The sequence below is a fragment of the Fukomys damarensis genome, unplaced genomic scaffold (genome assembly GCF_012274545.1).
Source record: "Fukomys damarensis isolate Sample0158 unplaced genomic scaffold, DMR_v1.0_HiC HiC_scaffold_29, whole genome shotgun sequence".
NCBI classification, from domain to species: domain Eukaryota; kingdom Metazoa; phylum Chordata; class Mammalia; order Rodentia; family Bathyergidae; genus Fukomys; species Fukomys damarensis.
Genome location: NW_022900941.1, coordinates 35,117,379 through 35,137,443, shown reverse-complemented (window position 1 = coordinate 35,137,443; position 20,065 = coordinate 35,117,379). Strand labels below are relative to the sequence as shown.

The window sequence follows — 20,065 nt, the reverse complement described above, 5'->3', positions numbered from 1 at the left end:
ATATATTATATAATTTAGATTGTGAATTATGATAGCTAGGTTTTTTTCTTGGATGAATGATTCAGCAAAATTACCATTTTCTGCAGTCTAAATGTTTGTGTCCTCAAACCCCTCAATTCATCTCTTGAAATGTATCCCCCAGTATGGTAGTATCAGAAGATGCAAAATATTAGATCAGTTAGTCATGAGTGGGCTAAGCATCTTTATAAAAGAGGCCATAGAGAACTAGCTAGTCCTTTCTATGTGAGGATACAGCAGAATTAGGTATAATTTATGAACCAGAGAACGGCCTATACCAGACAGTGAATCTCATGATATCTTGATCTCGGACTTCCCAGCTTCCAGAACAATAGGTCTCTGATAGGTCTCTGTCACTCGTAAGCCACTCAGTTTATATTTTTGTCAAAGTAGTTCAAAAAGGCTAAATAACCATTCCACCTTCAGCATATTTTAGCCTCTGGGTAGGATCATAAAGCCAACAAAAAAATGGAGAAATTCTCTTCATGAAATATTGATGAAATTGAAATGCTCTTGTAATAGTTTCTGTTCCTTTTGAAATTGTGATAACTTTGCTTTCTTCTAGCTTGCATATATCTAACTCATTTAAACATTTAATGAATGGATAGTGTTCCTTCTTTCCTCATAAGTTATTTCATTTCCCTTGCAAATTGACTTTGTGAAATTCTTTACAAGTTTTAATTCCACTGTGCAAACTCTAAAAGGGAACCCAATCACTGTTAAATGGCTTATAAATAATTATAGCACTTATAAAAATGCAAACTTTAATATAAATACATATCTGTCGAACAAACAGATTCACTACAATCTGTGAGTAAAGCAGAATGCATTACTAAAATAATTCAGCTTCCTCTGGGAGAGGGTCTGTAATCAAAAGTCATTGTTTATTTTCAAAATTTTAATACAGTTGCCATCAGATTAGATTATTCTTCAGTATAAATAATTACATTTTAGAGGAGGAGGAGACACTTCTATGAAAGTTAGATAATACCTAATGATACCTTTATCTAGGTAGCAAACAGGATTTTAATAAATGCCTGACATAAGCTTCCCTAAAAGGCTTGCTATCTTGAAAAATGACACTGCATCATTTACTGCAATAAATTATACAGAATGTTTCGAGGTGTATTCTAGCTCCTTCCAAATAAGTGGTTATAGGGAGAAAGAAAAATGCAAATGCTTTTAAAAAAAAACTAAGTATTTTTCTACCACTTTAAATTTTTGTCTTTAAAACAAAGAAGTATAATGTGTATGGGTCTGCTTTTTTTTCTTAATTGATGAGTGTCAATTCACAGAGAAATGTTCACCAAGAAAATTTAAAAATATTTATATGATTATTGATTACAAAGTAAAATGATTCTTTTATAAACATTATATTAATATGACTTTTACAAAATCATAAACATATTTTAATATAAAAATTTAAAAAATACTACCAATATATGGGTAGATATAATATATACCAATAAGACTGATGTCCAATTATCATTTTGGTATTAATTCTTTTAAGATGGTGTAGACATCATTTAAAAACAATTCATTATAAAAGAATGGTATTTCTGCACTAAAAAGAGAAAGACAAATTCTTGGTATACAAAAAGTGTTTTAAGTATGTTTATGAAAACACTACAAACAAAATGTCAATGTCAGAAAAATATTTACAATGTGCGTGACACAGGGTATAACTTTATTTAATGAAGTATTGTTAAAGATGACAAGAAAAAAACCCTCATAATGGTGATTTAAACAAAATTATGTTAAATTTTCGGTATAAATTTAAATGTTTAAATGCTAGTTTTATAGTCCTTAAGTGCATTGAGAACTATAGGAATATAGTTTGAAAATATTAAATGTGTCTCCCAAACTAAAGTAGCAAAGAAGTACAAAAAATATATAATGCACTCTCAGCATTGGCCTCTATGGCTACACTCCCGGGGGGTGTAGTATGGGATGAGTGCAAATACAGTGGCTGTGAAGGTGATTTGGAATCGGACAGACATAGGTCTGGCTTTCAAACTGGCTTTCTACCTTAATCATGCTACTAATTTCTGAAAATTTCCATTAAATCCATCCTGAGTAAAATCAGGACAATAAGACAATGTACTTCAAAGATGGTTGTGAGAATCAAAGAGGATACTGCAGACATAGTGTCTATCAGAGTGTTGCTTCTGTTTTAGCAATTAGTCCTTTCAAATAGGTAAAAACTTAAAAAGAAGATCATATGTCACTGTACATTAAAAGCCTTGTAATGTTGAATAACTTTGATTTCACAGATTTGTTTCTAGACACATTTTTAAAGAAGCAGGGATGCTCAGCAGACTTCAGCTACAAGGATACTGAATCTCATCGATAACAATGAAAATTTACAAGTAATGCTTTGTGTTAGACAGCAGGAGAATCTATCTAAAAAACTAGAATTTTGTTTTGTTTTTGTATTGGGGATTGAATTTGGGTGCTTGTGCTTGCGAGGCAGACGGCGGAACCACTGAGCTAATCTCAGCACTAAAAAATTAGTTTGTCCACTAAAAATATGTCTTGGGCAGACTAAGAAATTGGTACCCAACAGCTAGTAGGAAAAAAAAAAAAACTTTTAAGTTAGTGAATAGATCCAGTAATGAAATAGAGAAACTGTATCAGTGAATTGTAGAGATTTGAAAATGCTTGTACCATGAAGGGAAAGGTAAATTATTGACATTTATTTTGAGCAAAAGAGGCTATCAAATTATCAAGGTAGAAAATAAAATAAAATAAATATCAAGGTAGAACAAACTGGAAGTCAAGACAGGAAGGAAACTATAGTGGATCCTTGACTTATGAACTCAATTTGTTCTTGAGGGCTGGTTGTAACTCAAGTTGGTCAACTGCCTTCAAAGTCTCTTTCCTGTATAATTTTAAGGCAGACTTTCTTCCAGGCAGATCTCAATGTGCTTACAGAAACATCGGCCAGGATTTCTCAATTAATCCCACACAGGCAAGGATGTTTAAATCTTTCTTCCAGAACTCTTTGAGTTAAATCTGCATTGACAACTAGTGTTTGGGTCATAACTCCAGACTTTGGTCATAAGGTAAAACTAAAATTATGGTCATAACCCAAGTTGTTCGTATGTCAGACCATTCATAACTCGAGAGCCCACCGTATGAGGAGCACTGCATACCATACTAAGTAATATGGATTTATTTTTTGAACAGCGAACAGTTCCTGAAGATTTTGATGAAACTTTAAATCCAGTATAATATAAATTATGTAGTCACAGACATAATGAGGTATTTAAATTATAAAGTTGAAAGAAGACACAGGCTAACATGAAGACAGAGATTGGATATGAAGGGATTATGAAGTAGGATGTGAGACACTTTTTCATATACACGTCAAGATTTTGTGACCAATCGGACTTCAGATGTAAAGTTTCTATCTTAGGTCTACATTTTGAATGACTACTTGGAAGGGAAGAAAATGAGTTCCAGTTTGGAAATAGATGAATTTGAGATGCTTGTAGAAGTTCACAATGATTGAGTATTTGAGAGCCCATGAGAGGGTTTGGGGATGAAGATATATCATGAAGCTGCAGTCAGGATCCATGTCATCTTTTCAGAGGTTTACATCATAATCCTGTAACTTCTAAAAACGTAATAAGTTGTAAGGTTTTTCCTTCACTTGTAAAAATTTATATCAAATTAATGGAATTCCTCTTTAATTCTTAACAATCAACATGATGTTAGCTGTCAATGAAAAGAAAACCTTTCAAGAAAAAATAGGAATAGAGTATTTTGCTATTATTCTTGGTAGTAGTAACTTTATTCATAATAGTTATAAGCATACCTCAGGATGATTATTTCAAATTTATTAACATTTTTCCACTTATTAGCTTTAAAAAAATATTATTCTAGCTACAACAGCTTCCATTGATTCAACTTCAATTTTTTTTAATATTTCAGAACTTAAGGAAAATATTTCAAACAACTATGAACAAGAGAGTTTCTTCCTGATATCTCCATGACTTAAGAACAAATAAAACCACCAAGACTCCTGTGCAAAGAGAAATGGTTAAGGAATAATTTTCAATAAACATAAGCTATTTTAACTTAGAAATGTAACTGAGTTAAAATCATTTTAACGTTTGTCATGACTTTTCTGTAAAGACTAAGAATTTAAAGAGTTTTTTGGGCTGGGAGGCTAATGTACTTGTAAAAATTCAAAACGAAGCCACAAATATAGATACTGCTTCCATGGGAACATAAAAGAATAGCAATAAAAACAGAAAAGGAATGTTGAAAATAAAACACTAAAATCTGTCCTTTTTCAAAATGAGCAGGAGAAAAATCTAAAATTGCTACTATTAATTATCCTGAAAATGCTGAATTCCATCAAAGCAGAAGTAATAATAGAGTTTTATGTGATGATCTAACTTTTTCATACTATTTGTTATAGTAGCACTAGAAGCAGGTCACTATTTGCAGCTGAACAATACTAAAGGAAGTTGCACTTTTGTCTTGCCTTTGAAATTAGTTGCCGAATGAACATTTTAGCTTTTACTTTTAGAAATAAAATAAAAAATAATTGAAAACGTTACTGGAAATAATATAAGTAAAGGGCATAACTGATGCCATTGGACAAATATAATAAACAAGAGACTAGTGACAAGATTTGAGAGAAATCTTTTATACATTTTATGGACAAATATTGTGCTCGCTTTGTCAGCACATATAAATTTTATGGACAAATATTAAAGCTAAAATATTAAGCAGCTTACTAATAAATCACCCAGTCAAGTTGGTGAAATTATAAAATGATGCTCTTTTATTCTCAATAGTCTCCATTTTTATTATGAAGGTAACAAATATGTGAGGTAAAAGTGAAAATTTCTATTCCAATTCTAACTTCCTTATAGATTTATTCTTCAGAACAATTTATATTCCAGATGGTTACAATGCATTTCTAGTAGGTTATAACATTTCTATAATATGCATATATATTATAAATTTATATAAAAATACTTATATATGTTTTTCGTAAATAAGATCTTTGAAATTAAGAGGCATTCTAGATTTTTTTTCCATTTTGTATTTTCAATGACAGTACTTACATGCCTTCCTTTGCTACTTTTGTGGCTATATTCCGTGCTATGCATACATTAATATTTAATTAGCCATTTACTTTTGACAGATATTTAGTTGTATATATCTGTGCACACTAATAAGTATACAGGTTGAAAAAGGAATATGATTTCAGTTTCTCACTTGTCATTAAATTGTCAATGTAAAGGTATTAGAATGTATTCAGGAATTTTGTTTGTTTGTTTGTTTATTGCTTATTTTTTCCCTTACTTTACAAACCCATAAGATTGGTGTGTTTTTCCTTTGATTACAAAGACAACAGCTAAAATTATTCCTTCACAATGTCTATTAGTTACTAAACATAAAAACCCACTGTTCTAAACATAAAGATCCTCCTCTTTATTTGATAAGTTTATTATGTGCCTCTCAAATCACAAGCACTGTGTCAGGTGCTAGAAATGAAGTTCGGGTTAAAGGTGATTGGGAGAACTTATTTTTGAGTTTTTACAATTTTGTAAGTAAATAATGTTTTTAATACTTATGATCTGGGTGTATGGTGTCATTCACACAAATATGAACATTTGAAGATCCTTTTTATCACTAACCTAGCCAGATTATTAAATTTTTAAGGTAATTTGTGTCAGGTACATTTATCTCTCATTTTAATATGCATTAGAATTAGAGTGAGATCATAAGGCTCTTTTTTGGTCTCTGTATGTCATCATGGTAAAATGATTAGTTGATTTCCCCTCATAACCTGCTGAAATGGATTCTAGCAATCACTTCTGAATGTCCGACCAATGTCTGTGATAAATAAGCTGTAAGAAGCAGCCATGTGTGTCTCTGAGGCTAAAAATTCAGTGACTTTGTACTTAAGGGTATTTAAGTAACATATTTTTTGCCAAATAGACATATAACACATAGAAGAATGTTGAGACTCTTCCTAGAGCTTTTTGCTTTTTGCTAATAAAAAACAGACATGACTCCTGGAATTCTTCCTCATAACATTTTTTTTTCTGTCCTGAATGTGGGTACACTGCGTGGAGAGGATTCACCAAAAGTCTTCTCCACCTGATGATCATGAAAGTTAACTACAAGGACTCCTCGTGGAATCATTTATGACCTAAACAAATGACACATTTCATTACACTCATACTTACGTGAGAAAAGTGTGCCTGCAAAGCAAGGCTGCTCAAGACAGAAGACTCACAACAAAGCAACCTTGTTGTAGATACACTTTCCAGGACTTAAGGAGAACATGAAAATCCCTCTTATGTTCTGATAAGTTTCTGATAATCGAACTAACACAACCAACATTTTTTCTAGGCTTTTAGTTAGCCTTCAATGCTAACTCATGTGCTTAAAATTTTTTTGAAATTCAAAACTTGTAGAAATCCTGATACACATAAAAATGAAAAGAAGAAACATAGAGTAAACAAAGTACAACCCTAATTTTCTCATCATGATAAAGTGAAATGGGTCTAAAATATTTGACTTTCCTTTTTAAATGTATTTTTATTGAAAGTGTTATCCTTTGATTTAATTTTTCAGTTCTCTCTTTAACAAACTTGGAACCATAAAATAGACAAATTAATCCTTGGTTTGAAGGCTCATTTGTTTGCTAAACTAAGAACTTCTTGTTATTAGCACATGAGTCATGAGCTACAGTAACAGTTTTAACAATATTTTCCCCTTGAATTTGTAAGCTGGTAAAAAGGAGTTTACCTGGTTTCCTCCCATGCCATGACAATTGAATATACCCACTTTTTCATTTTCCTTGCGGCCCATGTTGTCTAAACATTGATTGGTTTCAACATTTCTTATCTAAATGGAAGACACGAAAAGAGAAGGTAAAACATGAGGCAAATTGTTATTTAAGTCAGAAAATATTTGTGATATTATTAAACTACATTGTTAACTAAATGATGTGAGTTTGTAGGAAAATTCCCAAATAATATTTTGCTGTAAATATTTATTTTTCTTTTATGTAAGTCTATTCTTATTCCCAGTTTCTAAATTCCTGCTGAAGTAAATTTGAACATCACTGCCTTTGGCATTAAAATGATCAAGTTATAATATGAAAAAGAAGAATAATTTACACAAATTAGGAATTCTTCTCAAATCCTCTAAAGATTAAGACAAATAAGTATCCAAATATCCACCACTCACTTTTGAACTCCCATAGTACGTACCACAAGAAGGTACCAAACATTCAAGTTCAAAAAGAGTGATCAACATATATGGTGAATGTTTAAATTTTTTAAAATTATAGTAAAAGGAACCTTACCATTAACCTCCCTCCAAATATTTCCTCTACTTTGAACACGTTTAGACTGTTGTTCTTGCTGCTTTCTAGGCAGGCAGCAGAAACACAGCTAAATCCCCAGCCTCTTGCTGCTTTCTAAAGTGGCACTGAAACTGCTTTTTGCTGAGTGTCTTTATAAGGTTGGTCAAAAACATGGCGAATGCTGTTGCATGCCTTTCAAAAAGGCAGGGTCATAAAAAGGTAACATGTCCTTCTGCCATGTTCACCAGATGGAAATCCTGACACCATGGAAATCCTGACTCTTCTCCAAAATCAAAATGACATGAAATGTAAACATTAAGGCTCATTTCACCCAAATAACCACACTCCATCCTTGACCTTCTATCCAGGGAATCCATTCAGGACATCAGGGTAGCCACAGCAGCATAACTAAAAGCACTTATAGAAGAGGACTTACAGCACTGCTTCAGGCAGTGTCAGAACGAGAACTAATGTGCTTGAACTAGGGGGGAATATTTTGAGGGGGATTAATGGCCATGTACCCTTTACTGTTATAGGTTTTAAAAATGTAAACACGTAATGTATTTTTCATTCTCACTTGCTATGGCCTATCATGTGCATTAATAAATATTCATTATGTTGTTTATTTCTGTGACTACAATATATAACTTCTTTCATTCACATTGCCAAATTTAATGAAAGTGCTTGACCCTAAGAGAAACTGTTACAAAGATAAGTGGAAATTCAAATTACAGATTATTCAGAACCAGTATTAAATTGCCAACTGCAGACATAAAGTTCTTGATTTACACTCAAACACTGCATTGGTCCCTTAATTAACATAAATTAAGGAATATTTTAGATAAATATAATTACACATGTCCTTTATTTTGAAGATGCTAAAATTACTAAATCAAGCACAAATTGATATAGAGGAGAAGGAACAGGAAGAAGGATCCTTCTACTGAATGATTTGTTTTGTATAGTTTTTTTAATTTTAATAATTTTTAATTCCAAATATATATTTGTAACTAATGCAATCTGCTTGAGAGAATTTTATATCTCCAACCCATATTAGGACATGTATGTTTTACTGTTACCTCAATAACATTACTTGTACATTTTTATATACAAGCTATATATGGATTTGAGTACATAGTTTTGTACACTGGCAAGTAAGATTAGATATGTATTATATAAACTTACAGAAAAGATGGATCACATTTATATGATTAAATTTATTTGTAGTGAAGAACCTTGTGGTCAAGTACTAGCTCATGGAGTTGGGAAGAGTATTATTACTATTTGCATTGAGAGCCCAATCAAAAGATGAGAATAGTGGAGATTAGAGTTCACACTTGGTATGGATTGGAAAGAGCAGGTCAAGCCCTGTTCTAATGGGCTGAAATAGAGAGCAGCTATGGATGATTTTACCAATAAATCTGGTTGGAAAGTACAAAACACAAAATAAACACTGCAGGAAAAGGATTTAGGCTTCTAGAAGCAAAACAAATACGGGCAATATAGTTTGAAATGTGTCCTAAATTTGACTTTGGCTGGTTCAGAAAATAGAAGGAACGGAGGCTACAGGCCAGAGACTTCTCAGGAACTGTAGATAGATAATATCGAGGGAGGTAATAATTGATAGATGATATGATAAATGTACCATTATATACAACATATAGTAGAATATCAGAAAAGTATCAGTCTGACGAAATCATATACATGTAAGTAGAATTATTTTCAAATATTTTACATTGGTCTCTGTAACTTTTCATAAAAGACTTTTTGAAAGTCAACAAAATTATTTGTTATTACTGCAATTTATTGTCATAAAAGTATAGAATAATATATTGCCATATACTTAAGCACAATAAATATTGCACAAAATAACTAATTCACTTTTAAATGTAAGCTATTCTGTCTGATTTCTGCTAGGACCTTGGTACACTAATTGAATAGATACTAGTTCATAATTACAAGCCTTTGTAGAATTTGTGTGTTATTGTCCCTTTACTGGAAAATAGAAATTTCAAAGCATATCCCACTACATAATCTAATACACATCTGTTAGCATGACACATTAATTGTTGAAAATTAATACAGAATTGAAGAATGTCTCCCAAATATTTCCCTCAGTAATAACTCATTATCAATCTCCTTTTTATAGTAGATACTTTCTTTTTTATTTGTAGTACTTTCAATGTATTAATTCAACCAAGAAATATTATTGAGAGAATGCATACATCATGCCAAACACTATTCGAGGTAGGAAGATACAGAAATGAATAAAATATACATACTCTCATTGTGGAGCTCACACTTTAGAAGGAACGATTGCAATAAACAGATTTATACTATCAGAATATCAAGAAATCTTATGAAAAATTATAAAGCAGAGTAAGGATAGAGAAGTTGATGAAGGAGTGCTATTTTGGAAAAAAGACCAGAAAATTCACACTGAGGAGAAAATACTTGAAGAGACAATTTAAAGAAGTGAGAAAGTGATTTTTCCATCTAAAGAAGAGCATTTCAGGACAATAACTCATATGTGCTCCCTATACATAGTTGAGAATACAGGAAGAGCTGGCCAGCAAGGGGGCCAGAGGTGAAACAGAGTAGAGGCAGAGGCGGGGACAGGAAGCAGGGAAAGAAGTAGCGAGCATATTGCAGTAGGACTAGCAAGAAAGAAAAAAGGTGTTTGGAACAGAAGGATAACAATGGGGGTGGAGAGTTCAGATTCAGGATGTTTTTAAAGGAAAAGCAGCAGGACTTCAATTAAATTGGACATGAGCTGCGAAAGAAAAAAGCACCTCAAGAAATATCCAAAGTTTAGGTTTGGGAAAATGGGTGAGTGATGTTTTCTTTGCTGGGAACAATATTCTGAGTTCTTGTATGTTGATAGCTAACATTGTCCTTTATACCTGAAAATCAATTTGGTAGATCTGAAGTCCTTGGCTGATAATATATTATCTGGAGTATCTTTAAAATGTTCCTGCATTTACTTCTAGCAAAAAAAAAAGTTCTTTCTGAAAAGTTTCAAGACATTCTGGCTTTACCTCCTTATCATAATTAACTTACTCTATTTTCAGTCTTTATTATATTTACTGGGATGCTGAATTGACTTTTTTCTTTAAAATATATTAGATTTATCACAGCATGTCTTGGTATGGTCTGTTACAAATCACTCCAGGTATGCAGTTTGCTTTTTCATCAAGTAGCTTCAATTTTATTTTTTGGAAAGTTTCCTTGAATTATAGTTATAAATATTCATTTGTTTCATTGCATTGATTTTCAATTTAGGAAATATTATTTTGGATTTTGTTGCTCCACTTCTGTGTATATCACTCTTGATCAAATAATTGTAAAGTTTTTTTTTGTTTGTTTGTTTGTTTGTTTTTTTGTTTTTTTTTTGGTACCAGGGATCAAACTTGGGACCTAGCACAAGCCTGCAAGGCAGGCAGCAGAACCACTGAGCTAAATCCCTGGCTCTTAAATTCTCTTCTTTATTTGAACATTCCTCCCTTTTTCTTCTAAAAGCCCAATGGCACTTTCTCTTTGAATTACTGATCATGCATTCTCAGATGTTTAGTGTTCATTGCTGAAATTATTTTTCTGTATTTTCTAATTTTTCATGTATTTTTTGAAGCTCATTTCAGAGTTTTCCTAACTTTGATTTATAGTGTTATTCTCTATATTTTAACTTTTTGAACATTTATTTCAGCTTCTTTTTAATAATAGGTTACACTTTTCCTTTGTCTTAAGAGCATAGAACTTCAGTGTGTTTGCATTATTTTCAGATACTTTTATTATTGAGTCTTATAGTATTCATTCTTTCTGTGTTATTTTCATTTATATAAAACCAATTTTCCTTGGTATTTTAAGCAAGAGAAATAATGTCAGGGCCATTTTAAACTTCACAAATCTAGAATTGCCTCTCCTGTCCTTTTTTGAAGTGTTCAAAGAAAGCCACTGGGCCAGGGATTTGGTTCAGTGGTGCTTCTGCCTGCCTTGCAAGCACAAGGTTCTGAGTTGGATTTCTGATCCAAAAAAAAAAAAGAACACTTCTACTTTTTCAGATTCCCTGGATCTGTTCACCTCTTCCCTTTTTATGTTACCTTTTCATTTCCTTTGCCCCTATTGTTCTTAACCATTTAATTTATGCTTCATTCTCTAAAGTTTCTCCAACAAAGGTACTTCAAGTCATGAATTTCAAGAATCTATAGCTTTCAGGGAATTTTGACCTTTAAGGCCTTAGGGAGGAAACTTTTTACTTGCCTGAAAAAATACCTCTCCCAGATTATTATTATTAAGATATATAAGCAGGAAAAGTTTCTCTTCATGAGTAGCTTCTGGAAATGTGAGTGTTACCTTCTTTCGGCTTCACTTCTATGACACACCACTATTTTCTTCTGCAAAGATTTTTGTATCATGTGGGCCAGAGAATTGTCTGATCATAGGTTGAAATTTGTGCAAACACCTTGTCAAAAGTGGCTGTCAGTCTTTTTGGTTTTACTATCCTCGTATTCTTTTTGTTTTAATGGGGGAATTAAAAAAAACATTCAAAACTGCTGTTTTGTTTTGTTTTGTTTTTCAAGAATTCTGAAGTAGATTTACTTTCAGGATTAGCTGAAAAACAAACAAAAATGTCCTATATTCAATGTGTTCTAATTATTCCACATTCAGTATGGTTTGGTAGTTTCTGACACGTAATGTTATTTGTCCCTTACAGTGTCCAGATGCTAAGAGAATGTAACACAGGAGCTTAAGTATGGTTAGGCTGGCTGGACACTGAAGCTGGGAGAACAGCTAGGGCCAGAGGTCCGTGGTTTAGAAAACCTGTCACAACGAGATCAAAACCCTCTCTAACATCTGAAAGTTCTAAAAATTCTACAGCATATGAATTTTTGCAAATCAAGAAATGTTGCAGTTGTCTATGGCAATGAATATTCAAATAATAATATTTGAATGAATTCCAGTTAAATATTAGAAATGGGAAACAAACAAATGAACAAAGATTTCAGGAGATAATGTAACTTATTTTAATCACTGGTTAGTTACCCAGCCCAACATTCTTTAAGATTAACTCTGATGAAGACTTACATTTTTGCCTACAGAAATGCATACTCTGTTATCCTGGAATCAAAATTAAGCACTGTATCCCCAAGACTTTTGAAAATAAAGTCATAATCATAACATCCATATGTGTGTAAATCATCTAAAAGGAGGCTTTCTTACTGCCTATCCTATTAAAGGGTCAAGAACACTGTGACTCTATAAATAAATCTCCAACAAGGAGGTAAACCTTTAAGCAGTTTAGCTTCTACATTTTTCAGTAACTGATTTTACCCTCAAATCCTTAAGCCTAGCAGCTTCAATGGTGTTTATTTTTAGTTACAAAAATTTGCTTTTAAAAATATTTTAGAAATACAATGCTATAGTTGCAGTAACAGGTTGCTATGGTTAGAGGAAAATAGAAGAAAAGAAAATACCAAGGGCAAGTACACAATGCAAAATTCATAGCCTGGTGTCAAAATATCTTCAGCAACATGCAAATGAAAATTTTAAACACCAAGACTTAATTCACTTGGATCCAGACAACCTTTCCTCCTTCCTTTTGTTTTCTGATAGGTCTGTGTTTCAAATAGCTCACAATATGCTTTTTTATTTTTATTTTTGAGAATGCTACCCTGTCATAGCCACCAAATTGGGGCCATAATATTCTATGCCACTTTTCAATCTTGTGCTTGAATTAGTCTTTATATGAATAATATCAGTACCTGCCGTGTTAAATCTACATAAACTGAAGGGTTGCGTTCTACATAAGCTTAAGGGCTAGTTAAGAGATTTTTAGGGTTGCACAGAGCTCAACTTCCATACTCCATTATGAGCTGCTTACTGAGTTTAGAGGTACATGCTTTATTAAGTTACTTGAAGGTTTTAGTGCAAAGCCATTGCACAGCTTTTAACTTTTCATTGGAAATTGCATGTAATTTACGGGCTGAGTAGAGTATTATTTCAATTATTTAAGTAAAATGTAAGCATGTAAGATAGAGAAACTAAATACTGCATTGGCTTCTACATATTCCAATAAAGCAAGAATGTTTTAAATGCAAATATTATAATAACCATCACATGAATATATTACATGAAGATACCTTTAAAACAGTGAAGTCGTAGGAATATATACATTGTTAAATCTTAAAACATTCATTGGAAAATACTGAGGAAGTATAGAACATATGAATATACCTAAAAAATAATTTTGTTTAATGACAAGTACCTTTTACATTTGATACAACATTGGGAATCTAATAATTAAGAGAGAAAATGTCTTCTTAAATAAAAAAGATAGCTTTTTGCATTCCCCCAATAGTTCATGTAGTTAATGACAGGCAGTTAGGAACAAAAAGCTTTGAATAAATGACTGTTGCCCGTTAACAGTTCAACACTAACTCATTATCATGATGTCCATCTTAAATTATTTATACATGCCTGCGCAAAATTGAATTGAGTACTGTTTGGTGAATTTGCTCTTCAGTTTCCATGGAAACAGATGCTGGATTGTATTTCTTTAAAGCTGGTTTTAAGGTGGAAAACTATAGCACACTAATACCCAGAAATCTCAAAACAATATATTTCATAGAGCTAAAGAAAATTTATTGGCTTGGTGAAACCACCGCTGATGGCATATCATATAGCTCATGTATGGCACCTTTCATTTCTATTGATTTTCTTCTCCTGTTTGATCATCTCTTGTAATCCTCTGCCCATTTCAGCAGAACGGCTTAATAGCAAACATCTTTCTTCATTTGGTCTTGCACCCACAGACTATAACATAGGATTTAGCTCAAGCTCTTATTTAATAAAAACATTTTAAATAAATAAAATATAATAAAATCAGCTATTTTCTTTCAGTAAAACAATAGCAAACTTTACAATTAGATTAGAAGTTATTTGAAACCTGACTTCAATAATTAACTAGTTATGTGGCTCATGGGCCAATCACACAGACCTACACATACAGCTCAGTTTCCTTATCAGGGAATAACAAAACCCAAGCCATCGAGGCATTGTCACTTTTACATAATGTAACACATACATGTCACCTAGAACAATTTTTAAGATAGCAAGAAAGCAGTAAATGGTGCCTTTAACAATTACAATAAGCGTAACTACTGGGCTACTTCTCTGTGCCAGGCATTGTGCGACATGCTCTGTCCCCGCTCCTCCATGAAACCCCATATTAGAAAGTCTGTTCTGCTGATAGAGGTACAGAGAGAATACTGGGCACCACTGAAGTAGGAAACTATGAGGCCAGAATCTGAATCTTCTGCCTGACTTTGACCCTGGGATTTTTCCAGTATACCATGCTACCTCTTATGGATATGTGTCAAAGTTTGAGGTCTCTCTTTAAAAGTTTTTCACAAAGTATGTCTAGAAATTAAAGTATAGCAACCTGATATACTATAGAAGATAGGTAATTTAGTATCAATAAGTTGTAGAAGGAATTTTTTCTATGCTATATTTTATTCTTACTGTTTAAGACATTCAGGTTTCTTTGGTGTAGTACAGGAAAGCATAAAATTAGATTTTTAATTTGGAAATAAACATCTCATTCTGGTTCAAAACCCTGACTCTCAAGATTTACCTAGTGGTCGAAGGGACTTTGCAAAAAGTTCTTTTTTTGGTTTCTGGTCTCTGTTTAGCCCCTTGCCACACACCATTTTTTGGTAAAAAAAAAAAAAGGAATTATCATTTACTCATCATTTGGATTCATTGATAAAAGTGAGAGATATACTTTATTACAAGAAGAGAAACATATCTTTCTTCTATGGGTATAGCGAAGTACATGGTTAAACAGACTCCACAAAAGAAATGAGTGTTAAGTATTTTATCACAGATCTTCAGTGGATTGTAATTCAAAGTTTATTTTATTTTAAAATCACTCTCATATAAGCTGTGTGTTGAATATAAATCCTGTGAGATCAGCACTAAGATGGGTATGTCTTATTTTAGAAAAACCAGCAAAAATGCTCCTTAGTAAAGATAAACAAATAGCAATAACAAAATAATATTCTGAGAGGCAGGACTATAGTCACATACATAGAAGGTGTAAGTCAGTGTTACTACACACAAAACATTTCACTACATTAGTCGGATTGAACATGTGAACTGAAGATTATATGAACAAATATTGACACAGTTAATGAGGAACTAGAGATTTGTCTGCAAGGGTAGATAAAACACAAAATAGTCATTAAAAACAATTCAGTAAGGGCTCTATCCAAGTCAAGCATTTTTTTCTTTCATTGTTTTGTACTTTGTTATACATAAAATATGTTTATAAACTCTCAGAGCAGTAAACAGTATGATCAAAAAAGTAATAACTTGATCCAAATAAATTGCTAGATAGTCTACCATTTTGGCCTAAAAACGTGGCAATTTAAAACAAATGTCATGCACAATTAATAAAGTATTTGCTCTATGCATTGTATTGTTGCTGGTGAAATGCTTTTATCAGCACTAATATTAAATCAACTTTGACTCAGAAACCTAATCTCTTGAGAAATTACTAGTATGATGCATATAATTAAAAAGGTAAATAATTCTTATTTTGAACAATTAAATATATAATAATATATGTTACAGAGTTATGATGAACTAGTTGTATACTACTGAATAAAATAGTATGGAAAAATGATATGGATCAATGAAAGTGTTATCACTTTTATAGCAATATCAACACAAGACTTGTAGGGTTCACACACTTTCTCATGTGTGTATAGAGTTTTTCAGAGTATTTCAACTGATTGTGTCATATTTTAGTAGGTTGAATATCAAAGCACATATGAAAATATAACTGTCTTCTATTAAGCAGACTTTAGCACGATTTACAAAAATATAAAAGATTTTGGTTCCAGTATTTTCACTATTTGATTGTGATTTTAAAAATATTTAGTTCTTAAAAATGTGTTATTTATATTATGGTGCAACTGATTATTACATTGTTTTAAAAAATTATAAAATTTTAAATTATTAGTTTTAGTTTCAAATAATAATATTTCTAACTCATGTAAACAAAAAGCTCTTTGGCGTTCACAAAAAATTTTAAGAGTTAAGATTTGTATGACCCAAAGTTTTAGAAATGTTTGTCAAGAAACAAGAAAACATTATTTCTTCAGTTTTAGAAATTTCACTTACTTTTACAGTTCCCTACAATTAGGACCTTTCTTGTCCTTGAAAAAAGAATCTAAATAAATCTATTTAAAAACCCTTACAGCATTTTATTCAGTACATGAAAAAGAAAATTGAGCTCTTTAGAAATTGCTCCATTTGCAAAATACATTTATAACTTAACCAAAATAAATAATTCATACCTCACCAAGTGAGTAATAACGTCTCGGGATCTGGGAGTCAGGATAGATGTTTTCTAGGTACCAAGAAAAGGGCTTACACTTCAGATTTTCTCTTAGTGTTTTTCTGACTGACACATCTCCATAATCCACTTTGACAACACCTGGAATTTTTCAGAGAAACACAAATCAGTTTGTGCTATTTTCATTTCAGCACAGTTTCATTCTGTTTACATTGCTAGCAATTTTTCTCTATAATTATAATTCCATCAAATTCAATTGCATGTGCAGCTGTTACTACACTGATTTTCTTAGTACCATCCAATTAGTACATTAAACAGACATTAAAAAACAGTTCTTCCATTGGTTATGACTTTTGAAATGCAAATATTTATGACAAAGTATTTATAATACTTGGATTCACTAATTGTAAGCTAAATATAAATTGGTATCAATTTAATGTCTCATAATCAAAGCTTAACTAAACTACATGTCTTTTTTCTTGAATAACATTTTCAAGATTTTTGTTAATGCTCATTTATTCACCAAGTGTATATTTTATGAGAGATTTATATAAATATGATCCTCACAATGATGGTAGATGTATTTTAACTTTCCTTTCTTCTTTAATTTCTTTTCCATCTTGTGGGAGCCCGCTGGCATTTGACATTGGAAAAGTAACTTCTACCATTGAGGCATTGACACAATCTATGACTCTATTTGGCTTTTCTGAGACAAGGGTCTCAGCTATACAGATGAGATTGACCTGGAGCTCACTGTGTAATCCAGACTGGTTTTATGGGATTACGGGCGTGCACCACCACACCCGGCTCAAGGACTTTGTTAAATTTGACCTTGTGATGGGAGGAACTCAGCTAGCCAAAGATCTGATCTCCTCCCTAATATTGCTTGATGCTTCCTGTTGGCCTGCCTTAAAAAGGAGCTGTTTCTGTGTAATAAATTGGATCTCTTATCTCCACACTATTGAGTGTGCTGTCCTTTCTCAATCCTCACTCCCAACTCAGGTACGTTCGTGTTGTGACAGCTGGGCCGCCACACATCTAAACTACCTACTTGATTATTTTCTTCATTGATTTTTGTTTTGTTTTATATTATGAATTACTGAAAACCATACCAAATCCTTGGAAAAGTTGGTAAGTGAATAAGCATGAAGAAACTAACAAATGAATGGACAAGAAAAATTCATATATGTATATTAAATTGCTTAATTTTATTTCATATAATAGCAAAATGCTTGAAATATAAAAATAAATATTTGCATTGAAGATCATAAAAGGTTGTATTTGAGAAATAACAATCATGTGTCTAATTTTTATGTAAAGGCTGTGGTAACATGATTCTCTCATTTTTATCAATTCTGAAAGTGACATTTGATTCAAATAATTAAATAACTATTACAAGTTAGCAATGATTTCTTAGATTATTTTGAAAAGACTTTAATGTTAAACTTATTTTTTAAGGCCAATAAGAAGCCATATGTTGGGGGAGGCAAGACTGGTAGCAACAACTTAGTATTTGGATGAATCTGTTGCATCCAATCAGCAAAGTTAATTAGTCATCATGTAAAATAAGAAGTAACTATTTAATAAAGCGAAATATCTGTGGTTAATCTCATTATGTCATTATTTTCAGAACTTTTTACTTAACAACTCCATCTCCTTTCTATCTTCATTTTTTTTTCAAAATTGAATGCCAAACAATTTCCTTCCAGAAGAAAGTTTTGATTTTTCTAGCTGCTATTTGGACAGAAAACAACAGCATCTTTGAGATGTTTAAATAGATGAGTATTTTCTTTTAAAATTTTTCCATCCAGATTTTCCTGTGTGAAGTGTAACCTGCCAATGAAGAGGCTGGAAAATAATTTTGTATTTACATAACTGATCACTAAAATAATATCTTAATATGTTGTAACTACCGTTGAAATGACCCCAATACAGTATCCTCAAAATTATATATCAATTGTATATATCAAGTGTAGGCAAGAAGCACTTAAAGAATGCTTACTTCCATAGTTAGTTTTACTGTTCTGGTTTCACTTTTGAGGTACATGAATTTAACTGAGATGAAATATTTGATATCAGAATTCTTTTTTCCTCAAGCTAAAATTTAAATGGCCTCAGCATATTTCCCTATAGGTGATTTATGAGTGCTGTTTTGACTGGAAGGCATGTTTGAAGATTCACTTACATATCATTTTACAAAAGCACAGAGAAAACAGTTATGGAGATAGGATTTGACAAAGGGTTATTGGTGGGGAATAATAGAATGCACTAAGGAAACCCAAGACTTTTTTAAGGGCAAGGGGCATCTTACTAGTCCTGGACAAGAACTGTGGGGAAAGAAGTGTTCTCAGCACTAGAAGACACCCTGCATCCCTCTTTTCTTCTATTATAGTGGACACAGCTACAAAATGGTGGGACTTTTCTTGTGCTTGTATGATTTAGAGACTAAGTAGAGGGTCCAGAGATTTAGCTCAGTGGTTCTGCCACCTGCCTTGCAACACAAGATCCCAAGTTTGATCCCTGGTACCAAAGGAGGTGGGGGGAGATGAAATAGAGACTAATTAGAGTCTAAACCAGTCTATTTAGATCTGTGGCTGGAAATATCATTTTATTTGTTTCCTACATTCTTATTTGTGAGCCAAATCTTTCATATATAGTTCCAGAAATTTTACTGAGCTCTCAAATAGGCATCTTCTAGATGACTCTAAAAGAATAAACATCATTAAATTTCAGAAAGGGCTCAATGTAAAGGAAAGATAGAATAAAATTTTATTCACTGAAATCATTGCAGAATATTTACAAAATGTAGAAAATAAAAGGGATACTCTGGTAACGGAATGATTTAGAGCCCACCATAGAAATAACCAGAAAAGTGTCTCTCCATGACATATCATATTCAAGATGCTGGAACAAAGAGAGAATACTAAAAGTTGTTAGAAATACTAAATCACCTAAAGATCAAACCCATCCAGATAGTAACAGATGTATCAACACAAACCTCAAAGGTGAGGAGAGTATGGAATGAAGTTTTGCAACCCTTAAAGAAATTGATGCTAGCCCAAATTACTATAACCCATAAATCTGTCCTTCAAAATTGAAGGATAGATAAAGGCTCCTGTGATAGAAATACACTATAGAAATCAGTGACTACCAAATCAGTACTTTAGAAAACATTTATAGCAATCCTGAACAGAGACAAAAAGGACAAGAACATCAAAAAAGCCAAAGAAAGAGCAAATATTGCTGTGATAGCAGTGAGATGAATGGAAAACACAAAGAAATCAAGTGCTGGAAAAACAATAAAATGCCAAGACCCAGTACATATATTTGAATAATAACAGTCAATG

At 32.2% G+C, this 20,065-nt stretch overlaps 1 protein-coding gene across 1 annotated transcript in view; it reads right to left on the bottom strand.

The window, feature by feature from the left end:
• The window catches only part of Galnt13 (polypeptide N-acetylgalactosaminyltransferase 13), a 487,818-nt gene that overhangs the window by 31,224 nt on the left and 436,529 nt on the right, over window positions 1-20,065 (bottom strand). The window contains exons 10-11 of the mRNA XM_010639279.2: window positions 16,720-16,859; window positions 6,799-6,897 (exon numbers count right to left, since the gene is read on the bottom strand). Coding sequence (XP_010637581.1) covers window positions 6,799-6,897; window positions 16,720-16,859 — 239 coding nt within the window. The remainder of the gene's footprint in view (window positions 1-6,798; window positions 6,898-16,719; window positions 16,860-20,065) is intronic.